This window comes from Antedon bifida, chromosome 6 (genome assembly GCF_963402885.1).
Source record: "Antedon bifida chromosome 6, ecAntBifi1.1, whole genome shotgun sequence".
Classification (NCBI taxonomy): domain Eukaryota; kingdom Metazoa; phylum Echinodermata; class Crinoidea; order Comatulida; family Antedonidae; genus Antedon; species Antedon bifida.
Genome location: NC_136231.1, coordinates 17,548,901 through 17,567,027, shown reverse-complemented (window position 1 = coordinate 17,567,027; position 18,127 = coordinate 17,548,901). Strand labels below are relative to the sequence as shown.

The 18,127-nt window shown below is 33.5% G+C and overlaps 3 protein-coding genes across 3 annotated transcripts; 1 reads left to right on the top strand and 2 right to left on the bottom strand.

The window, feature by feature from the left end:
* Positions 1-12: 12 nt before the first annotated feature.
* LOC144844349 (uncharacterized) lies at positions 13-6,962 on the bottom strand. Its single transcript, XM_078701218.1, has 7 exons — positions 6,893-6,962; positions 5,326-5,433; positions 4,653-4,763; positions 3,870-3,956; positions 3,528-3,758; positions 818-1,432; positions 13-644 (listed from the first exon to the last, which is right to left on the bottom strand). The coding sequence occupies exons 1-7, from the start codon at positions 6,960-6,962 to the stop codon at positions 409-411; spliced, it is 1,458 nt and encodes a 485-aa protein (XP_078557344.1). The 3' UTR covers positions 13-408.
* A 1,666-nt stretch (positions 6,963-8,628) lies between these two features.
* On the bottom strand, positions 8,629-13,013 carry LOC144845211 (uncharacterized). Its single transcript, XM_078702393.1, has 7 exons — positions 12,954-13,013; positions 11,363-11,434; positions 11,049-11,168; positions 10,462-10,548; positions 10,096-10,326; positions 9,247-9,861; positions 8,629-9,087 (listed from the first exon to the last, which is right to left on the bottom strand). The coding sequence occupies exons 2-7, from the start codon at positions 11,409-11,411 to the stop codon at positions 8,852-8,854; spliced, it is 1,338 nt and encodes a 445-aa protein (XP_078558519.1). The 5' UTR covers positions 11,412-11,434; positions 12,954-13,013; the 3' UTR covers positions 8,629-8,851.
* Positions 13,014-13,691: 678 nt separating this feature from the next.
* LOC144845677 (uncharacterized) lies at positions 13,692-14,162 on the top strand. The gene has a single exon (XM_078703103.1). The coding sequence runs from the start codon at positions 13,692-13,694 to the stop codon at positions 14,160-14,162; it is 471 nt and encodes a 156-aa protein (XP_078559229.1).
* Positions 14,163-18,127: the final 3,965 nt, after the last annotated feature.

Sequence of the window (18,127 nt, the reverse complement as noted above, 5' to 3'; positions counted from 1 at the left end):
GTCCAATTTTTATATATATAGGCCAAGTATTTATTAATAAAGAAAACACAGTTGCGACAGTTTGAACATGTGCCATTGTTTAATATTTAATAATTTAAATAATAATATCGATTAAACGTCTGCCAATTTCGCCACCTCGATGAGTGTGTGCGACATAATTCTGTAATGCCTATTAAATATCTTTTCTGTACAATTAAAATTCTGTTATGTACATACAGTTAATATGCTTACTGTGCGAAAATTACTATTCTTTAAGGTAATAGGCTTATTGTGCGACAATTCATATACTTCAGTTATATGCTTTTGTGCGACATGCTATCTGTTATGCACTTTTAATATGCTTTATTATATCAGTTCACTTGTGCGACACGTACAACAACAATACAAGGAGTCCCAAAATATTTCTTTCTAGATTACGTTAATATGTCTGAAATGTTCGCCGTTAATTACTGCAAATGTTTCTTGAGGTTGCTGAGTTGAATACAAGGTGCAACTGTTCTTAGCCATTGTAAACTTGAACACGTCACAGCATTTTGATTTGCACATCTGACCACAATGAACCAATGATCGAGAATGTACAGTATATAGAATTTTGCCCTGAAAGTCCGCTAATGTTAACAGGGTCTCGTAAAGACCATCTTGACCTGAAATTAAAAATAAAAATATTAAATTGAAATATAATAATTATTGCCCGGAGACGATATCGCCCACAGAAGATAAGATGGGCTTAAAACTCAATTGTCAAGTTCTTTATTATCGGTGCAGATATAAAAAAAATTCGCTTTTCACTTTGTTTAAGAAGTGTTAAATTTATTACCATTAGTAGAACGATCTCGTACTGATTTGATCTCGGATTCGTCAAATACTCTATCATAAATTTGAAACATCGCCACGTTAGCTTGTGCCTCGGAGCCATCATGTCCAATTTTGATTGTTGTCTCATTGAAATAGAAATCTAGATGCGTAAGTTGTGTATAACCAATACTTGCGATCTCTCCATTCCTCCAGAGTTTGACGTTTTGATTGATTCCATCGAAAGTCAGAGTAAGAAATGTCCAGACTTCAGGCAATAGAACATGAGCTCTTGTCAGCTCCTGATTTCCATAGAATACAGTTACCTCAGATTGATATAGATTACCATTTGAATACGTTTGTTGTATTCGTAGACTGGTTCCTTTTTCGGATAATCCAATAATATCGCCCATCGAACTCTGGTACGGGTAGACATAGAAGGCGATTGTCAACGTTTGTATTCCGCTGGAGTATGGGTCTAAAGCCATCGTAACCTCAATCGACTCTGACGTGTCATCTGCACACTCATTATTACCATAGTTACATGGTCGTATTGGCAGCTTTCCGTAACAGTTTTCCAACAAACAAGCCATACTCAAAGTAAACAGTGTGATGGGATTCATACTTCTCTGAAAATAATCTGAAAGTAGTGCAAGATCGTCGATATGTGAACCGTGTATTTTATATCTGGCACAATAATTAAGATGATCAATTTGGAAATGCGCTTATTACATGGTTCATAGTCGCTATGTGAATTAAAATATATTCGCAATAGGGCATATAGTACACAAGGTAACGATAATGTATGGACGAATCTAGCGATTTGGCACAACAATGAAAATCAAGTTTCGATCTCAACCGAATACATTGAGAAACAACTAAATTCAAATTTTACTTCGGAACAAGTCCATATCAAGAAAAAACAACTATACAAATACAAGTAAATAGTTGCATAAAGAGATTCGACTACCAAAAAAGGAGAGTTTACAAACAACATGAAAGGTAATACGATTAGGCCTAGTATGCATATACTGTAATATTACATAGCCTATGTAAATACGTGAACGTGATTGGTTGAAACTGCGTCACATGACTACCGCTGCGAGGATCGTAAATCGTATATATCCTCGAGAACGATGATATTGACCGATTAATTTTCGCGTAATTATCGTGTCCCCTGTCATTAAACATATACATTCTCGAGTTCGATGATATTGACTGTGTAATTTTCGTGGCAACACTCGCGTTTGCCGATAAATAAACAAAAGTCATCTACTGGATTTGAACTCGGGTGGAATTGTCACTCCATCGCAAGACAACGCTTCCACCGTGGCGCCACGCAGCTTGCTTGAAGAAATTATTCATCTAAACTATTTAAACTATGCATACATAGCGCCCTCATTTGTTATTAGTCCTCCCTAAATGTGATGAAACACCGTTTGTGATTGGTCAATACTCACGGTAGTAACCTAGTAACTAGTACGCGCTGAACATCCGGAGATTCGGCTCCTCGCGAGAGAAGACGATGAATTGTTTATTCGGCCTACCTGATTATAATATTATTATTAATAGGCTTATTGATGGAAATTCTTCTGTTAATTTAAACGACCTAGGCCTAAGTGAATATTTTATTGCCAAGGAATCATTAATTAGTAATTATCTGTATATTATTCTTCGCAAGGTAAGGTGTCTTTCTAGGCAGGAGGCTTGTTTACATACAATACAAATACTATAGAATAGGAGGCCTAGCCTAGCTTCACCCAACCCAGCAGACTTGTTCTTGGCTATATAATATAACAGATATCGCCTTTTATATCGGTAAAATATAAGATTTAACATCCCCTCGGGATGATATTATGTTCTCGGGGAATTATATATCCCTCAGCTGCCGCTTCGGGATATATATATTCCCTCGAACATAATATCATTCCCTCGGGGATGTCAAATCTTATATTTCACCTCTAAGCAGGCAATATCTGTATAATAGTAGTTGGGTATATTCACATTAATCCAACTTTGTCGAAGACATATTATATTCTCCACTCCAATTACCAACAGCAATCATAATCCCATCCTCAAAACAATATTGTGTATTTAATACCCTGCTTTATAATTAGAGTATTTCAGACTTTATTTTACGTTTACTAGGCCTACTGATTGACAAAAATAAATCATTATTTCTTAAATTATTAAATAGAATATCAATTTAAAAAAAAACATAATTTAATGGAGAAAGAAAAAATATTGAAAAGTTTCTTTTTTTTCATTTTGCAGATTTTTTTCTCAAATTATTCTTCCTGATATTTTAGTTCAACCTTAACGTCAATCACCACTCGGATACCTTTGTTATCCGGCATTTAGATTATATTGTCACTCACTTTAAGCAACTTAAGTGAATTTTGTTGTTTTTATGCAACACATTTGTGATTAATTAGTTAAGGGGGAGGCCGCTTAATTAGCTGTTAGCCTTAACGGCTATGTGGCCTCTCCAGGAGACTTGTCCCCAAACTTTCATAAAAAATGTACGTCTATCAAACACAGTGTGACCCACAATCAATCGTCCAATCAAATACTTTGTTTTTGATGGAAACCATACCATTACGTAACGACAATTGATTGGAGCTGGATAGACTATGTTTCTGATACTATGTATATGGTACTGTTGTTCTGTAACTTTTTACATTAACATTATATAAAATAAAGTTTTGAAAGGCACTCTAGGCCGGCTGACATACCAGTTACATATTCATATTCCGCATAGACTTTTATTTCACAAAAGCTCAAATACTGCGTTTTTGATGAAAGCCATACCATTACGTAACGACCAATGATTGGAACTGGACAGATGATGTCGATGATAGGGCTAGTCTGGACATCAGTAACGGATCCACACAATGTGCTTGGGTAAGAATAATCAGATCCAATTCGTACTTCAGCATCTAGTAATCGTTTATGGAAGGCACGTCCTTTGTGAAATAAATTGTTTATAAATCAAAAGTCACCGAATATAAACCTAAATTTAGCGATTATATTATAGGCTACACATTTTGTGCAAAACATAATTGTGGTACTGTTACCTTGGTCAACCATATTGATGATCGTAACACTCGTGACCATGTGTTCGTGTGAAAGATCCACTTTCATCCATGGTTGATAGTGATAACCTGTGAGTTTTATAATTACAATAGGGTAAATTAAAGTAAAAAGACAATTTTTGGATGTGCAATTATTACAGCTTACAATTTAAGCAATTACTTTAATGATATCTAACACATGTAGACGTTTGTTCTTTCGATTTGCGACCGACGACCAAAGTACGTCTTGTTTATTTTCAAGTTTTTTATTTCATAACATTTATTTACAAACTCTGACAAAAGAGGAAAGGAAAAATACAATGCAAATAATATAATGATAATAGGTCAGAGAATGAAGGTAGATGCCCGGAAAGATGAAGACAAACATCTTGAGGTGGGCGAGCCTTAGAAATAAATAAATAAATTTAAAAAAAATTAAGAGACAGTATGGAAAAGGTACAGGTCAGTCAGGACATGACAGGCTAATAATAAGAGAAGATATGATTGTTCATTTGTTTTTAAAATACATTTTGGGAGGCGGATTCTAAAATGGAGGGAGGTAGATTATTCCATAATGTGGGTCCGGAGTATCTAATATTGTGTTGGAATGAGTTGGTTTTATTGACTTTACTGTGCGCAATCCCTCGACAGTTATGATGGTTTCTAGGCCTATGTCCAGGATTTACTTGATCTAGGGAGGTTGTCGGTAATCGAACGTTCCTTATTATAACTATAGGTTTAGTAAGTAAGCCATTGCTGATAAGTAGCACTAACTGAGTATCTTACCAGAATGATAACAGTTGAAATTGGTATAATCAATTCCATCAGTTGCATAGCTTGCATAATCCCAATAAACAACTGATGTTGAATTCGTCTGTGCTTTGTAGGACAAGTATGCTGAAAATTACGTAATTTTAATAATCCTTAGCAACAAAATTGTATAACCAACAGAAAGGCTATCCTGCTGTAGGCCTAATTTACACTATAAAAGTATACTTTATACAATAAAAGTACATTAAAAACGCTACAAATGAAAACGTACTTAGTTTCAATAGTTTTAGTTTCAATCAATATTTATTTTTAAATGTTTTCATTACAAACAATATTATAACAATCAACAATAATCAACAGGGATCAAAATTAGAAGTTAAACTTGTTTCACAATTACCCCCATAAACGATACCAACACATACACATAAAAGACATAGAATTATTTAAAATGTACAATGCGCAACATATTTAGTAGTCATTGGTTTGATAACTAGATAAATAAAAGGTTTTCATATGCATCATTCTAAATGAGCTTACAGTATTTAAATGAATCACGGTAGTTGTAACCAGATTATTCCAATACGTTGGTCTTAAATCAGTAATAAAAAACTGGCTTTTTCTAAGTTTAACAAATGGAACATACAATTTATGCTTTACTATCTATTCTAATTATCTACAAACAACTTACCAGTGTCCGTGCCAAATATCAAATAAACACAAGCAACAGCAAGAAGCAACAGCATTGTTGCAGCAGATTGTACAGTCTTGTCTTTCAAAATGATAAACGTTGATGTGTCTTTTTAGTATTTAATAAAAAAAAATTGCAATTATTAAAACCGCTTATTACAAGTAGCCATAACTACACAGCTTTCATAATAATGAAAATGTGAATGTATACAAAAAATACAGTTATAAAAAAATCTGTTTTGCAAATATCCATGACTACTGTACCCGTGAAATCATGTGGTTAACGAGTGCGGACATTTATTTACACAGGTCTACAATAAAGTATTTATTTTTTTAGTATATTTTGTTCATAGAATGTTATGTTATTAGTAAACCTTATTAAATCTATGTTTTAATTAATTTGGTACCTTTTATAATTCGTAGATGGTACAGTCGTTTCACGTATGCGCACTCTGTTTGTTCGCGCGCATTTATCAATTCTTATTACGTACGGTTTGAGAATCTGGTTAGTTTTCAACCCACAGATTTCGGCGTGTGAGGTCCGCTCCATAGATAACCTAGGCCGTGTTTCCGCATCCAAAACAAAATTTTCGGTTCATTTTTTTAACCAATAAATGCGCATCAGTTATTACCAAACAACCAGATGCCCAATCACAACGCACAAATTTGTTCTTCGGGTCAAAGGTTAAAAAGTATCGCATTTATCCGATAATTATCCGATTTGAATGAGATCATTATCGGTTAATTTTTCTCGAGTGGAATCGGTTAAACCCCGTTTCCACAGGCAGTTTATCGGTTAATTATCGGTTAATTTCTGGCTGCGGAAACACGGCCCTAGATGGATGCCGAAATGAGTTTTCACAATAATTATATTCACTTATCTTCCTTCAATCATACATTTAAATATCGACATTAAATGTTACGATAATTATAACCATTCGTAATGAACACTATGGTAAACATTAATCCAATCATTACATAATATTCAATGACAATATTGTAATCAACGTTAAATATTCCTGAAAAGTGCAATCATTATCAACATATTCCAACAATTAAGTCAACCAACAATATGGATAAAATATAACATATAGTTTTAAGGTCCATTTACACAAGGGCGATAACGATCGACGATAAATAGATAAACATATGTTTTGCTTGCATAAAACAATCAGAAAAGTTTTTGTTCTAGAACTATATAGGATCTATGCTGTCTTTGATAAACATATTAATTTATTATTATTATTGTAGTTTTAAAAATGACGTCATGAGCAATAAAAACAGTAAAATCGTTGTATCGTCACGATATTATTGCTCTTACTAATCATGACGTCATTTGTTTGGACGTGTAAAAATATTATTTTCATCAAAGGAAGCATAGGTGGTTATACTATAGTTATGTATGAAAAATGCATATTTATCTATTTATCGTCGATCGTTAATTGTCCTAGTGTGGGCCTTAACAGAGTAAGATCAATACAAGGATTGGTCCTATATAAATGAATGAAACAACACCAAGGTAGAATAGTTTCAATACAGTTTAGCATTATAATTAACAATCAACTTACAACGAAAGCAACCATTATTGTTTATATCTTTCTTTCGTAAAAATAAAATGTCTTCTTCGGATGCGCACATACCGTAATAATAACAACCGACTCATGGTATGTAAATTAAATTTACATTCCAAAGCACGCCACCAACCGGTTCAACAATAGCGACAACAGAGCGGATAAAACTTTCGATCCGGGGACGCGATATTTCTTTTCGTACATAAGTTGGGACCCCTCGTGAAACGTCACAAAATAAACATGAATATTCATTATAAATTTGCTAATGCAAACGATTTCTGTCGAGCTGTCTGTGTAGTCGAGTGGATAAGACAATGGACTTTACATGTCGATGTATGGGGTTCGACTCCCATGAGCTACTTCTTTTACTTTATAGTGAGATAGAGATTATTTAGAGGATTATGTTTAGTTATATTTAGGAAGTAGTTCGGCTATCTTTCACATGGAGTCCACAACTTAAGTAGGAAAAAAAAATCGCATCCGGGACACCATACATACATACTTTTATTTTAAGTTAACCTGTCTGCATAAATATTTTTCTACTTGTCTTTAGCAAACAATAAGAAAGAAAATACAAATAAATGAATATATTTACTGTAAATCTGGTTTTTAATACCAGGGAAGAGTTAAATTACATTTAACTCTTCCCTGATAATACTAAATAAACTTAGTACTGTAAAGCCAAACATTTTCGCGTCCCAAAATTTTCGCGATTTTACATTTTTAACTATTTCGCGACCTTTTATTTTCGCGATTTGAGTTTCTTGTGTAATTTGTTGAACCAAATTGGTGAATGTATTTCGCCTCCGCAATGAACGTCAAACAAAAATTGAATAGCGTCAGAGTAAAATTACAGAATACGCGATTGTAAATTTAGGGATGTAAATAAATAAATGTTTTGGCTACACAGTGGATGACGCACGTGTTTAATAGGCTCTTAGATAGTGAACCAGTAATGTAGGCATACTCTACCAAATATTACTGTTTCTACAAAACAACGAACAGACGCGACGCCGGCCAGATGGATGGATCTCTGTGGTGGTGAAGAGCATGATGGCGATGGTATTTTTGCCGTTTGTTTTACAGGCTTACGCACGTAGAATAATTACTTTATGGACACATTACAACTTATTATATGATTGAATGGACAAAAAATTCGTCAAGCAAGTACACTATACATTTCATAAAAAATTACCTAAGAAATGTCGTAATGCTTTTTTATACCAATTCGAACATTATTTTAGCGATCAATCCTCCCACGGATTTCTTTTTACAAATCAACCGTAATATTTTTAAAAAGTGTTCATGTACAGAACAACGAAACTACACTCTTACCATCTAACTTTGTTTTACGATTGGTTAGTTAAAATACAATTCAATATAATTATTATTTTAATGAGAATCAATAGATCTTTCTATTCAAAGAGGTCTGTGCTTGCGAATAGAAAAAATATATCTATCTCTATTTAAAGAACAATCGATTAGAATTTATTATACATATTCATACCTACAGTCAATAATTTTCTGTTTTCTGTCTGAACAGGTTTTTTTACATATGCACAAAAACACTACTTAACTGTATAGAATACCGGTATAGGACGTACTTCCTTGTTAATTACGTCTATAAATATTTACAACGGCTAACAACATGTCATTACCAAGTGAACAATTGGCAGTTTTGTAGTTAAGCTGCTAGTTTATCAATAAAAAGTAGTGTGTTTTATTGTTATTCACAAGACTTTCTTTGCATCCACATCAACTACTGATGCCCTTCTGATGACGAAGCGATACTGTTCGTTGGTTGCGACACATTATTTAAATTTTGTATGGCGCGCCAATGGGCGGCTGATGAGCTATACAGATAAATATTAATACAGTATTGTACTATTCAATGTTATATGCAAGAAAATAACATTACTTTTCCAATTATATTTTCTTGGCTCAATCAATTATCTGTTAGATTACGTCAGCATGTCTGAAATGTTCGCCGTTAATTACTGCAAATGTTTCTTGAAGTTGCTGAGTTGAATACAAGGTGCAACTGTTCTTAGCCATTGTAAACTTGAACACGTCACAGCATTTTGATTTGCACATCTGACCACAATGAACCAATGATCGGGAATATACAGTATATAGAATTTTGCCTTGAAAGTTCGCTAATGTTAATAAGCTTTCGTAGAGACCGTCTTGACCTGAAATTAAATATAGAAATTATAAAAGATTATTGCCAAGAGACAATATTACTCGGAGCTTAGAGCTCAAAAGCCCAAGTTTGCACTGATTTACATCCAGTTAATTGTCCAAATAGAGGTGTTGATATTTAATTATTTAAAAAGTATTATATTTATTACCATTAGTAGAACGATCTCGTACTGATTTGATCTCTGATTCGTCAAATACTCGATCATAAATTTGAAACATCGCCACGTTAGCTTGTGCCTCGGAGCCATCATGTCCAATTTTGATTGTTGTCTCATTGAAATAGAAATCTAGATGCGTAAGTTGTGTATAACCAATACTTGCGATCTCTCCATTCCTCCAGAGTTTGACATTTTGATTGATTCCATCGAAAGTCAGAGTAAGAAATGTCCAGATTTCAGGCAATAGAACATGAGCTTTTGTCAGCTCCTGATTTCCATAGAATACAGTTACCTCAGATTGATATAGATTACCATTTGAATACGTTTGTTGTATTCGTAGACTGGTTCCTTTTTCGGATAATCCAACAATATCGCCCATCGAACTCTGGTAGGGGTAGACATAGAAGGCGATTGTCAACGTTTGTATTCCGCTGGAGTATGGGTCTAAAGCCATCGTAACCTCAATCGACTCTGACGTGTCATCTGCACACTCATTATTACCATAGTTACATGGTCGTATTGGCAGCTTTCTGTAGAAGTTTTCCAACAAACAAGCCATACTCAAAGGAAATAGTGTGATGGGATTCAGATTTCTCTGAAAGTCACCTGAAAGTAATGGAAGATCGTTAATATGTAAACTCTATATTTTATATCGGGCACAATAATTAAGATGATCAATGTGGAAATGCGTTTATTACATGGTTCAACACTTTACTTGAATTACAATAGGCCTACGGTAACTAGAATACAATAAAGATGTGGCTTGTGAGACTGTTGTGTAACTTTGAACATTAATACTATATAAAACAAAGTTTTGAAAGATACTTTAGGCTGACATACCAGTTACATATTCATATTCCGCATAGACTTTTATTTCACAAAAGCTCAAATACTGCGTTTTTGATGAAAACCATACCATTACGTAACGACCAATGATTGGAACTGGACAGATGATGTCGATGATAGGGCTAGTCTGGACATCAGTAACGGATCCACACAATGTGCTTGGGTAAGAATAATCAGATCCAATTCGTACTTCAGCATCTAGTAATCGTTTATGATACACACGTCCTTTGTGAAATAAATTGTTTATAAATAATCAAACTCACAGAATATAAACCTATACATTTCAATTTAAATTTAACAATTTTGATATTATATTATAGGTTACACAATTTGTGCAAAACATAATTGTGGTACTGTTACCTTGTTCAACCATATTGATGATCGTTACACTCGTGACCATGTGTTCCTGTGAAAGATCCACTTTCATCCATGGTTGATAGTGACGATCTGTGAGTTTTATAATTACAATAGTGTAAATTAAAATAAAGACACAGTTATTGTGCCGTTCTTACAAGTTATTTTCATCCATATCACCAGTTAAAGATGTATTGTCCCTTGAAACACAAAAAAACGAAGGTCAAAATATTCTAAATTTAATTTGGCCATATCAAAGTAATATTGAAGTTATTCACTTTAAGTCGAAAATTCGAGCCAAAAGCAACAAGTTTACGTAATTAACAGGTAAATTAGTTGGATTACATTTCGTCTGGAAAATCGTCGCGAGCGAAAGTAAACAAAGATTTCAAACCACGAGTACGCATTATGCATATGCTAATTAGGATTGTTTACAACTCGTCACGGTTGAGAAGGTATTTTCACACAGATCGTGAGGAAGTTTTATGATTATGCATACAGAGAGTAGCCAAACAAGCGCGTTCCCTATTCTAACTATAATATGTTTAGTAAGTAAGCCATTGCTGATAAGTAGCACTAACTGAATATCTTACCAGAATTATAACAATTGGACATGGTGAACACTGTATAATCAATTCCATCAGTTGCAAAGCTTGCAATACTGAAATAAACAACTGATGTTGAAGTCGCCTGTGCTTTGTACGACAAGTATGCTGAAAATTACATAATTTTAATAATCCTATTAGCTACAAAATTGTATAACCAACAGACATACTGCTCTTCTGTAGGCCTAATTTACACTAAATGTAATCATAGTAAAAGTATACTTTTAAGCGTTTTACAATGCAATCTGAAAACGTTACAATGAAACGTACTTTACTATCTATTCTAATTGTAAACAACTTACCAGTGTTCGTGCCAGATATCAAAGAAATGAAACAAAAAAACAACAACATTGTTGCAGATTGTACAGTCTTGCCTTTCGAAATGATAAACGTTGATGTGTTTTTTAGTATTTAAGAAAAAAGATGCAATTATTAAAACCACTTATTACAAGTAACCATAACTACACAGCTTTCATAATGATTAAAATACAGTTATAAAAAAATCTGTTTTGCAAATATCCATGACTACTGTACCCGTGAAATCATGTGGTTAACGAGTGCGGACATTTTTATTTATTTATTTTATTTTTTACATAGGCCAATATTTTGTTCATAATGTCATAACATGTTATGTTGTTAGTAAACCTTATTAAATGTATGTTTTAATTAATTTGGTACATTTTACAACTCATATAGAAAGTCATAGAAAGAGGTTTATTTCATCTGATTGATTTTTTCGCATTTATCAATTCTTATAAAGAATCTGGTTAGCTTTTAACCCACAGATTTCGGCGTGTGAAGTCCGCTCAATAGATATGGATGCCGAAATGATAGAATACACCACTGTGCTGGTTTCCACAATAATTATATTCACTTATCTTCCTTCAATCATACATTTAAACATCAACATTAAATGTTACGATAATTATAACCATTTGTAATGAACACTATGGTAAACATTAATCCAATCATTACATAATATTCAATGATAAAATTGTAATCAACGTTAAATATTCCTGAAAAGTGCAATCATTATCAACATATTCCAACAATTAAGGCAACCAACTATATGGATAAAATATAACATATAGCTTTAAGGCTTATTTACACTAGGGCGATAACGATAATAGGCCTACTTTTGTCTTGCATAAAACAAAAGAAATTTTGTCCTAGAAGTATAGGATAACCATCTATGCTGTCTAATACCCTTTTCACATCTGCATAAATTATTACGACTTGTAACAAGTTGTAACCATGTTTAATCTCCCGACTTATTACATGTTTTCACACACGCATCCGCGAACCTTGTAAAATCTCGCGTGGGTTGCGCGCAATTTGATTACTATGATTGGTTAGTTAATACCAGAGCAATACACGTGCGCAGTAAAAAAACTCGGAAGATCTCGGAACAAAAACACAGGCATCTTGTTGGTGTGTTTTTATTCCGAGATTTCGCAGGGGATTTTCCAGAAAATTGTCTTCACATTATGCAAACCTGGTTACAAGTTGTTACATTTTGCAGATGTGAAAAGAGTATTTTATAAACATATTTATTTATAATAATAATTGTATTTTACAAAATCCAATCAAATGACGTCATGATCAATAAAAACAATAAAATCGTTGTATTGTCACGATATGATTGCTCTTACTAATCATGACGTCATTTGTTTGGACATATGAAAATATTATTTTCATCAAAGGAATCATAGATGATTATACTATAGTTATGTATGAAAAATGCATATAATTTATAGCTCTATCGTCGATAGTGTAAATGGGCCTTACCAAAATAAGATCAATACAAGGATTGGTCCTATATAAATGAATGCAACAACACCAAGGTAGAATAGTTTCAATACAGTTTAGCATTATAATTAACAATCAACTTACAACGAAAGCAACCATATTGTTTTTTATCTTTCTCTCGTGAAAATAAAATGTCTTCTTCGGATGCGCACATATCGCAATCGTAACAACCGACTCATGGTATGTAAATTAGATTTACATTCCAACGCACGCCACCAACCGGTTCGACAATAGCGACAACAGAGCCGATACAACTTTCGATACATACATACATACTTTTATTTTCAAAAGTTAACATTGTTTTTTTGATTTGTTTTTTAAATCATTAACCTGTTTGTAATATTGTTATACTTATCTTCAGCAAACAATAAGAAAACTAATACAAATGAATGAATATATTTACTGTAAACCTGGTTTATAATACAAAATACATTTTCTAAATAAAATATCTGGAGATCTTCTTTTCCCACAAAAACACATTTTACGTGGAGAAGAAAAATAAGCAAAGTTCTACTGAATAGTGGATCAGTTATATCAAGTGATATTAGACCCAGCATTCTCACTGACCACCAAGCAATATCTATTAAAATCTGCGAAAGGGAATTCAAAAGAGGCCCAGGTAGCTGCTGCAGATATTGGACTCCATGTTAATGCTGCAAAGACAGAATTCATCTCCTTCAATCAACATGGTAACATCAACGCCGTTAACGGTATCCCAATAAAAGAGGTGAATACATTCAAATACTAGGAAGTAACATCGAATCGTCATCAAAAGATGTTGAAATAAGAATAGCTAAAGCCTGGACTGCCCTCAACTCACTGATGGTTATTTGGAAATCTTCACTAACACAGGATATCAAAAGAAAATTCTTTCAAGCCACAGTTGAATCGGTGCTGCTGTATGGATCCTCTATCTGGACACTAACGAAAGCTTTAGAAGCGAAACTTGATGGTACATACACTCGTATGCTAAGAGCAATTTTGGACATATCTTGGAGAGATCATCCAACCAAACCACAGTTATATGGAAATATGCCTCCAATCTCCTCCACAATCAGACAACGGCGTCTCCGCTTTGCTGGACATTGTTGGAGATCGAAAAGAGAACTTGTTAGCCATACACTTCTATGGAATCCAAGACATGGTCGTCAGAAGGTTGGACGTCCCCATAAAACCTACATAGATCAACTATGCGAGGACACAGAGTGCAATCCGGATGAACTGCCTGCTGCCATGGAAGACCAGAAAGGGTGGCGTATCCGAGTCATAGAAGCCCGAGCAAGCTCGACATGATGATGAGAAGCAACTGTTGTATATTGTGCGTTTATATATCTAACAGTAGCCTACCCACACTCGCATTAAAAAAATGGTGACCAAAAATGTTTAATACGTATTTACAGTAATGTCCAAGTATTGCAATACTATATCTATATAGGCTTTAGGTTAATTCCCCAAGGGCCAATACATTTACCTACAGCTAGTGGTACTTGTGTTAAACCAAATAGTTATATTGGAATGTTCCATTCATCGGAAATCAATACATTTGTATAAACGTATATTAAATCTATCAAAATAGTATTTTTTAAAGAAAATCGGCCTGTCTTCAACATTATGATGCTGTACTCGAGCTGTTCAACCGGTTTTCAGCTATTAAAAACAATTATCGTAGGAGGAGATAGGAAAATGCGAAACATCCTTGTATTATTGTGTGCGGGTATTTTTCAAGATAGACATCTATTAGACAGTATATACCACGATCGGAAAACACCTCTATTTGGGGCAAATCGTTGAACCTAAATTCGTTTTCATTGTCAATAACTAATTATCTAACTCAATTTAATTAGTAAACAGGGTTACATCAAGTGGTTAAAATCAGTACCAAAAGTACGAACCAACTTTATATACCATCGAGTAAACATTCTAGAAGTAACACGCGATTTACCGAATTTTGCCCTCACGTAAATTTATATATAGATACTACTTAGAAGACAGACTGGTTGAACTAACTGAAAGTCTTGAAACTATGTATAAAACAGAAGCAAAAGGTGCCCAAATTAGATCACGTGCTAAATGGGCTGAAGAGGGAGAAAAGAACACACAGTTTTTTTTTAGAAAAAAATAATGCAAAAAAAGAAACAGGTTAAATAAATTAAAAGAGTTGATGGCTCTATTGCAAAATTGCCATCAGAGGTACTTAAAGAAGAAGTTAAATATTATTCAAATTTGTACAGTAAGAAGTCAGTAACTATTTCATGTATTGATGATTATTTAGGTAAAATTAACATAAATACTTTGTCAAAGGACGAACAACTCTTATGTGAAGGTATAATCTCACCAGATGATTGTAAAAATGCTATTTTTAACATGAAAAATAATAAGGCTCCTGGATCAGATGGTTTAAAAGCCAAATTATATAAGCATTCTGGCCTGAGATTATTATAGGTCTTTGTAATTAAATGAATCCTTCACAAACAATGAATTGTCAATAGGTGTTTCTTATCTTATTTTTAAAAATGGTGATAGAGGGGAATCTTGATAATTTTCGATAAATAACTCTTTTAAATATTGACTATAAAATATTATTTTATGTAAAAGGTTGCAGAATTTTATTAAATCTCTAGTTAATACAGACCAGAAGGGCTAAAAGACAGAATTGCTGGTAAAAACATTAGACTGATAAAAGATATTATGTATTATGTAGAAAATGAAAACAGTTAATAAATGGTGCTATGATTTCATTAGACTTCTGTAAAGCTTTTGATTCGATTGAAGACCAAAGCCTTTTTATTAATTGGATATTAACTATGTACTCAAAAACAGAATGTGTAATAATGAACAATGGCTGGAGCTCAAGAGCTTTTGAAATGAAAAATGGTATTAGACAGGGATGTCCCCTGTCAGCCCTTCTTTTCATTTTGACTGTAGACATCCTAGCAATATCACTTAGAGAGGATAAGAAATATTCTGGTATTAAACTACCTTCTGTAAATAACAATAGCTTATAGAAGATGTAAGGATATCACAGCTTGCTGATGATACAGTAATTTTTGCTAAGGTTTAGAGATTGTTAATATTTTTTGTACAATTTCAAACCTGCAATTAAACAAGAAAAAGACAAATGCTATTTGGTTTGGGCGTAACAGAAAAAGAAAAGACAAACCTCTAGAAATAAATTGGACGGATGATCAAATAAAAATTTTAGGTATTTATGTAAGATTTAACAAAAGAGTTTGTGATGAAAAAAAAAATGGTATGAAAAAATCTGCAACTTAGAAAAATGTCTTAATGTATCGAATAAACGAAACTTATCTTTATTTGGTAAAGTAACTGTTATCAAGTCACTGGCACTTTCAAAGTTGACATATAATGCTTCTATTATAAATATACCAGAGAATGTATTTTCAAAAATGTCAATAGTTTAATCTATAACTTCTTGTGGAGGGGGGAAAAAATTACAAGAAATACATTGATAGGTAACCTTATAAAAGGTGGACTCAAAATGCCTGACTTTAGATCACATGTAAAAGTACTAACATATGGCCTGGTGTAAAAGAATTTTAAATCCTGATAGATCAAAATGGAAGTTAATTCCAACATATTATCTGAACAAGGTTTATATATTATTTCTATGTTCAATTTTTTCTGTAATCTGTATAATAGTAGGGCGGCCAATGTGAGCTTTTTCATCATGGGGGGCATTTTCTGTTAATAGCAGGCAACCATGTGGAATATATCCCTTATGGGATGACAAAAAAGATAGGGGTGGATGCCGCTCTCAAATTTCAGGTCAAAGGTCATTTTCAAGGTTATAAGGTCAAAAATATGGTAAAATAGAGGTTTAAGCTGTTTTCAACAACATATAAGCCAATTAAAAGAAATGTAACCATTATTGGATCATTAATGACATATTTCCGTAGATGGTCAAGTTCATCAATTTTTCAACTTACAGGTTTAAAGGTCATTTTCAAGGTCATAAGGTCAAATAAAGCACAGACCTGTTAATTATCGGTATTAATAATTGAAATAGATATAATTTTCATGATAGGCTGGGGCTGATGGTTATAGTGTGGTGTCAAAAAGACCAGAATTGTATAAAAGATTTTAAACTTTTTGAATCACTCCTGGAAGGTGTTCAAGGGATGGAGAGGATCAAAATAAATTTCATTTAAAAACGGTCACAGAGGATTTGTGGGTTGGGAATAATGGGCCCATGTCAATATCGGAGTTTTCTGGGATGGAAAGAGGTAAACGTTCTGAGGTGGGTATTTCTTCCAGCACTGATATAATGCCTACTGGCCATCTGGGTACAGCAAACGATTGAATCACAATCACACATGCATGCTTTCGGTAACAACTTCATCTGGCTCTTTAGTTTACATACACATGTAACAAGTTCCAAACTGACAACTGGGTTAGGGGCTTCCAAACGACCCGATTCATTTAGGCCACATACTGATCTCTGCCTGATAGTTGGCCCGTATGTTAGGTTCTAAGATGTCTGTATTCACCATAGGTGAGCTTTTTAAATGTTAAGTGAAAACAATTTCAGGGAAATACAGTCCTTAAATATTTATTGTGTAAAGTGAAATACTTAATATTTAAGGGAAATATATCACTAGTGTTAATGGTATATGGTCACTGAGTCTAGATGGAGGTAGCATTTCAAGACCCTCCAAAGAGTAGTCTGTTATTATACAGTTGATCAAGAGTACCATATATTTGGCAATTTAACTTTACTGTACACTGTACGTGCAAATTCTTAATCTTAATCAATTCCATTTACAAGGAGTGGATGCGTTACGAACGATTTCCAGTAGGATTTCTTCCAATAACCAGCAAATAATGACGTGCTGCGCAACCTGTAATGGCATGGAAGCTGATTAGATTATTCTTAATAAGTTTTCAATCACTTTATTGTTCACTATACCAGACATCGTCCATACTTTAGTACGGTTGCTACTGGAGTTACAAAGTGCATATCATACATCAACTTTCATGTATAATTACATAAGCTTCTTTGTGATTGACATAGAAGAATGTTTGTCATATTTTTTCCCCTCCAAACCGATGAATGTGGCTCCGAACACATAGTACAGATTAGTACATTGGGACTGTACGTTTCAATGATTTTTCCAATGTTATGATCAAATACAATAAAATGACGAAATATCTAGGTAACTTGCATAAATACTTGCATAGTCACCAAATGCTTGACAGCTATGTTTACTGAATCATATAGTGCATGACCATCGTGTTTT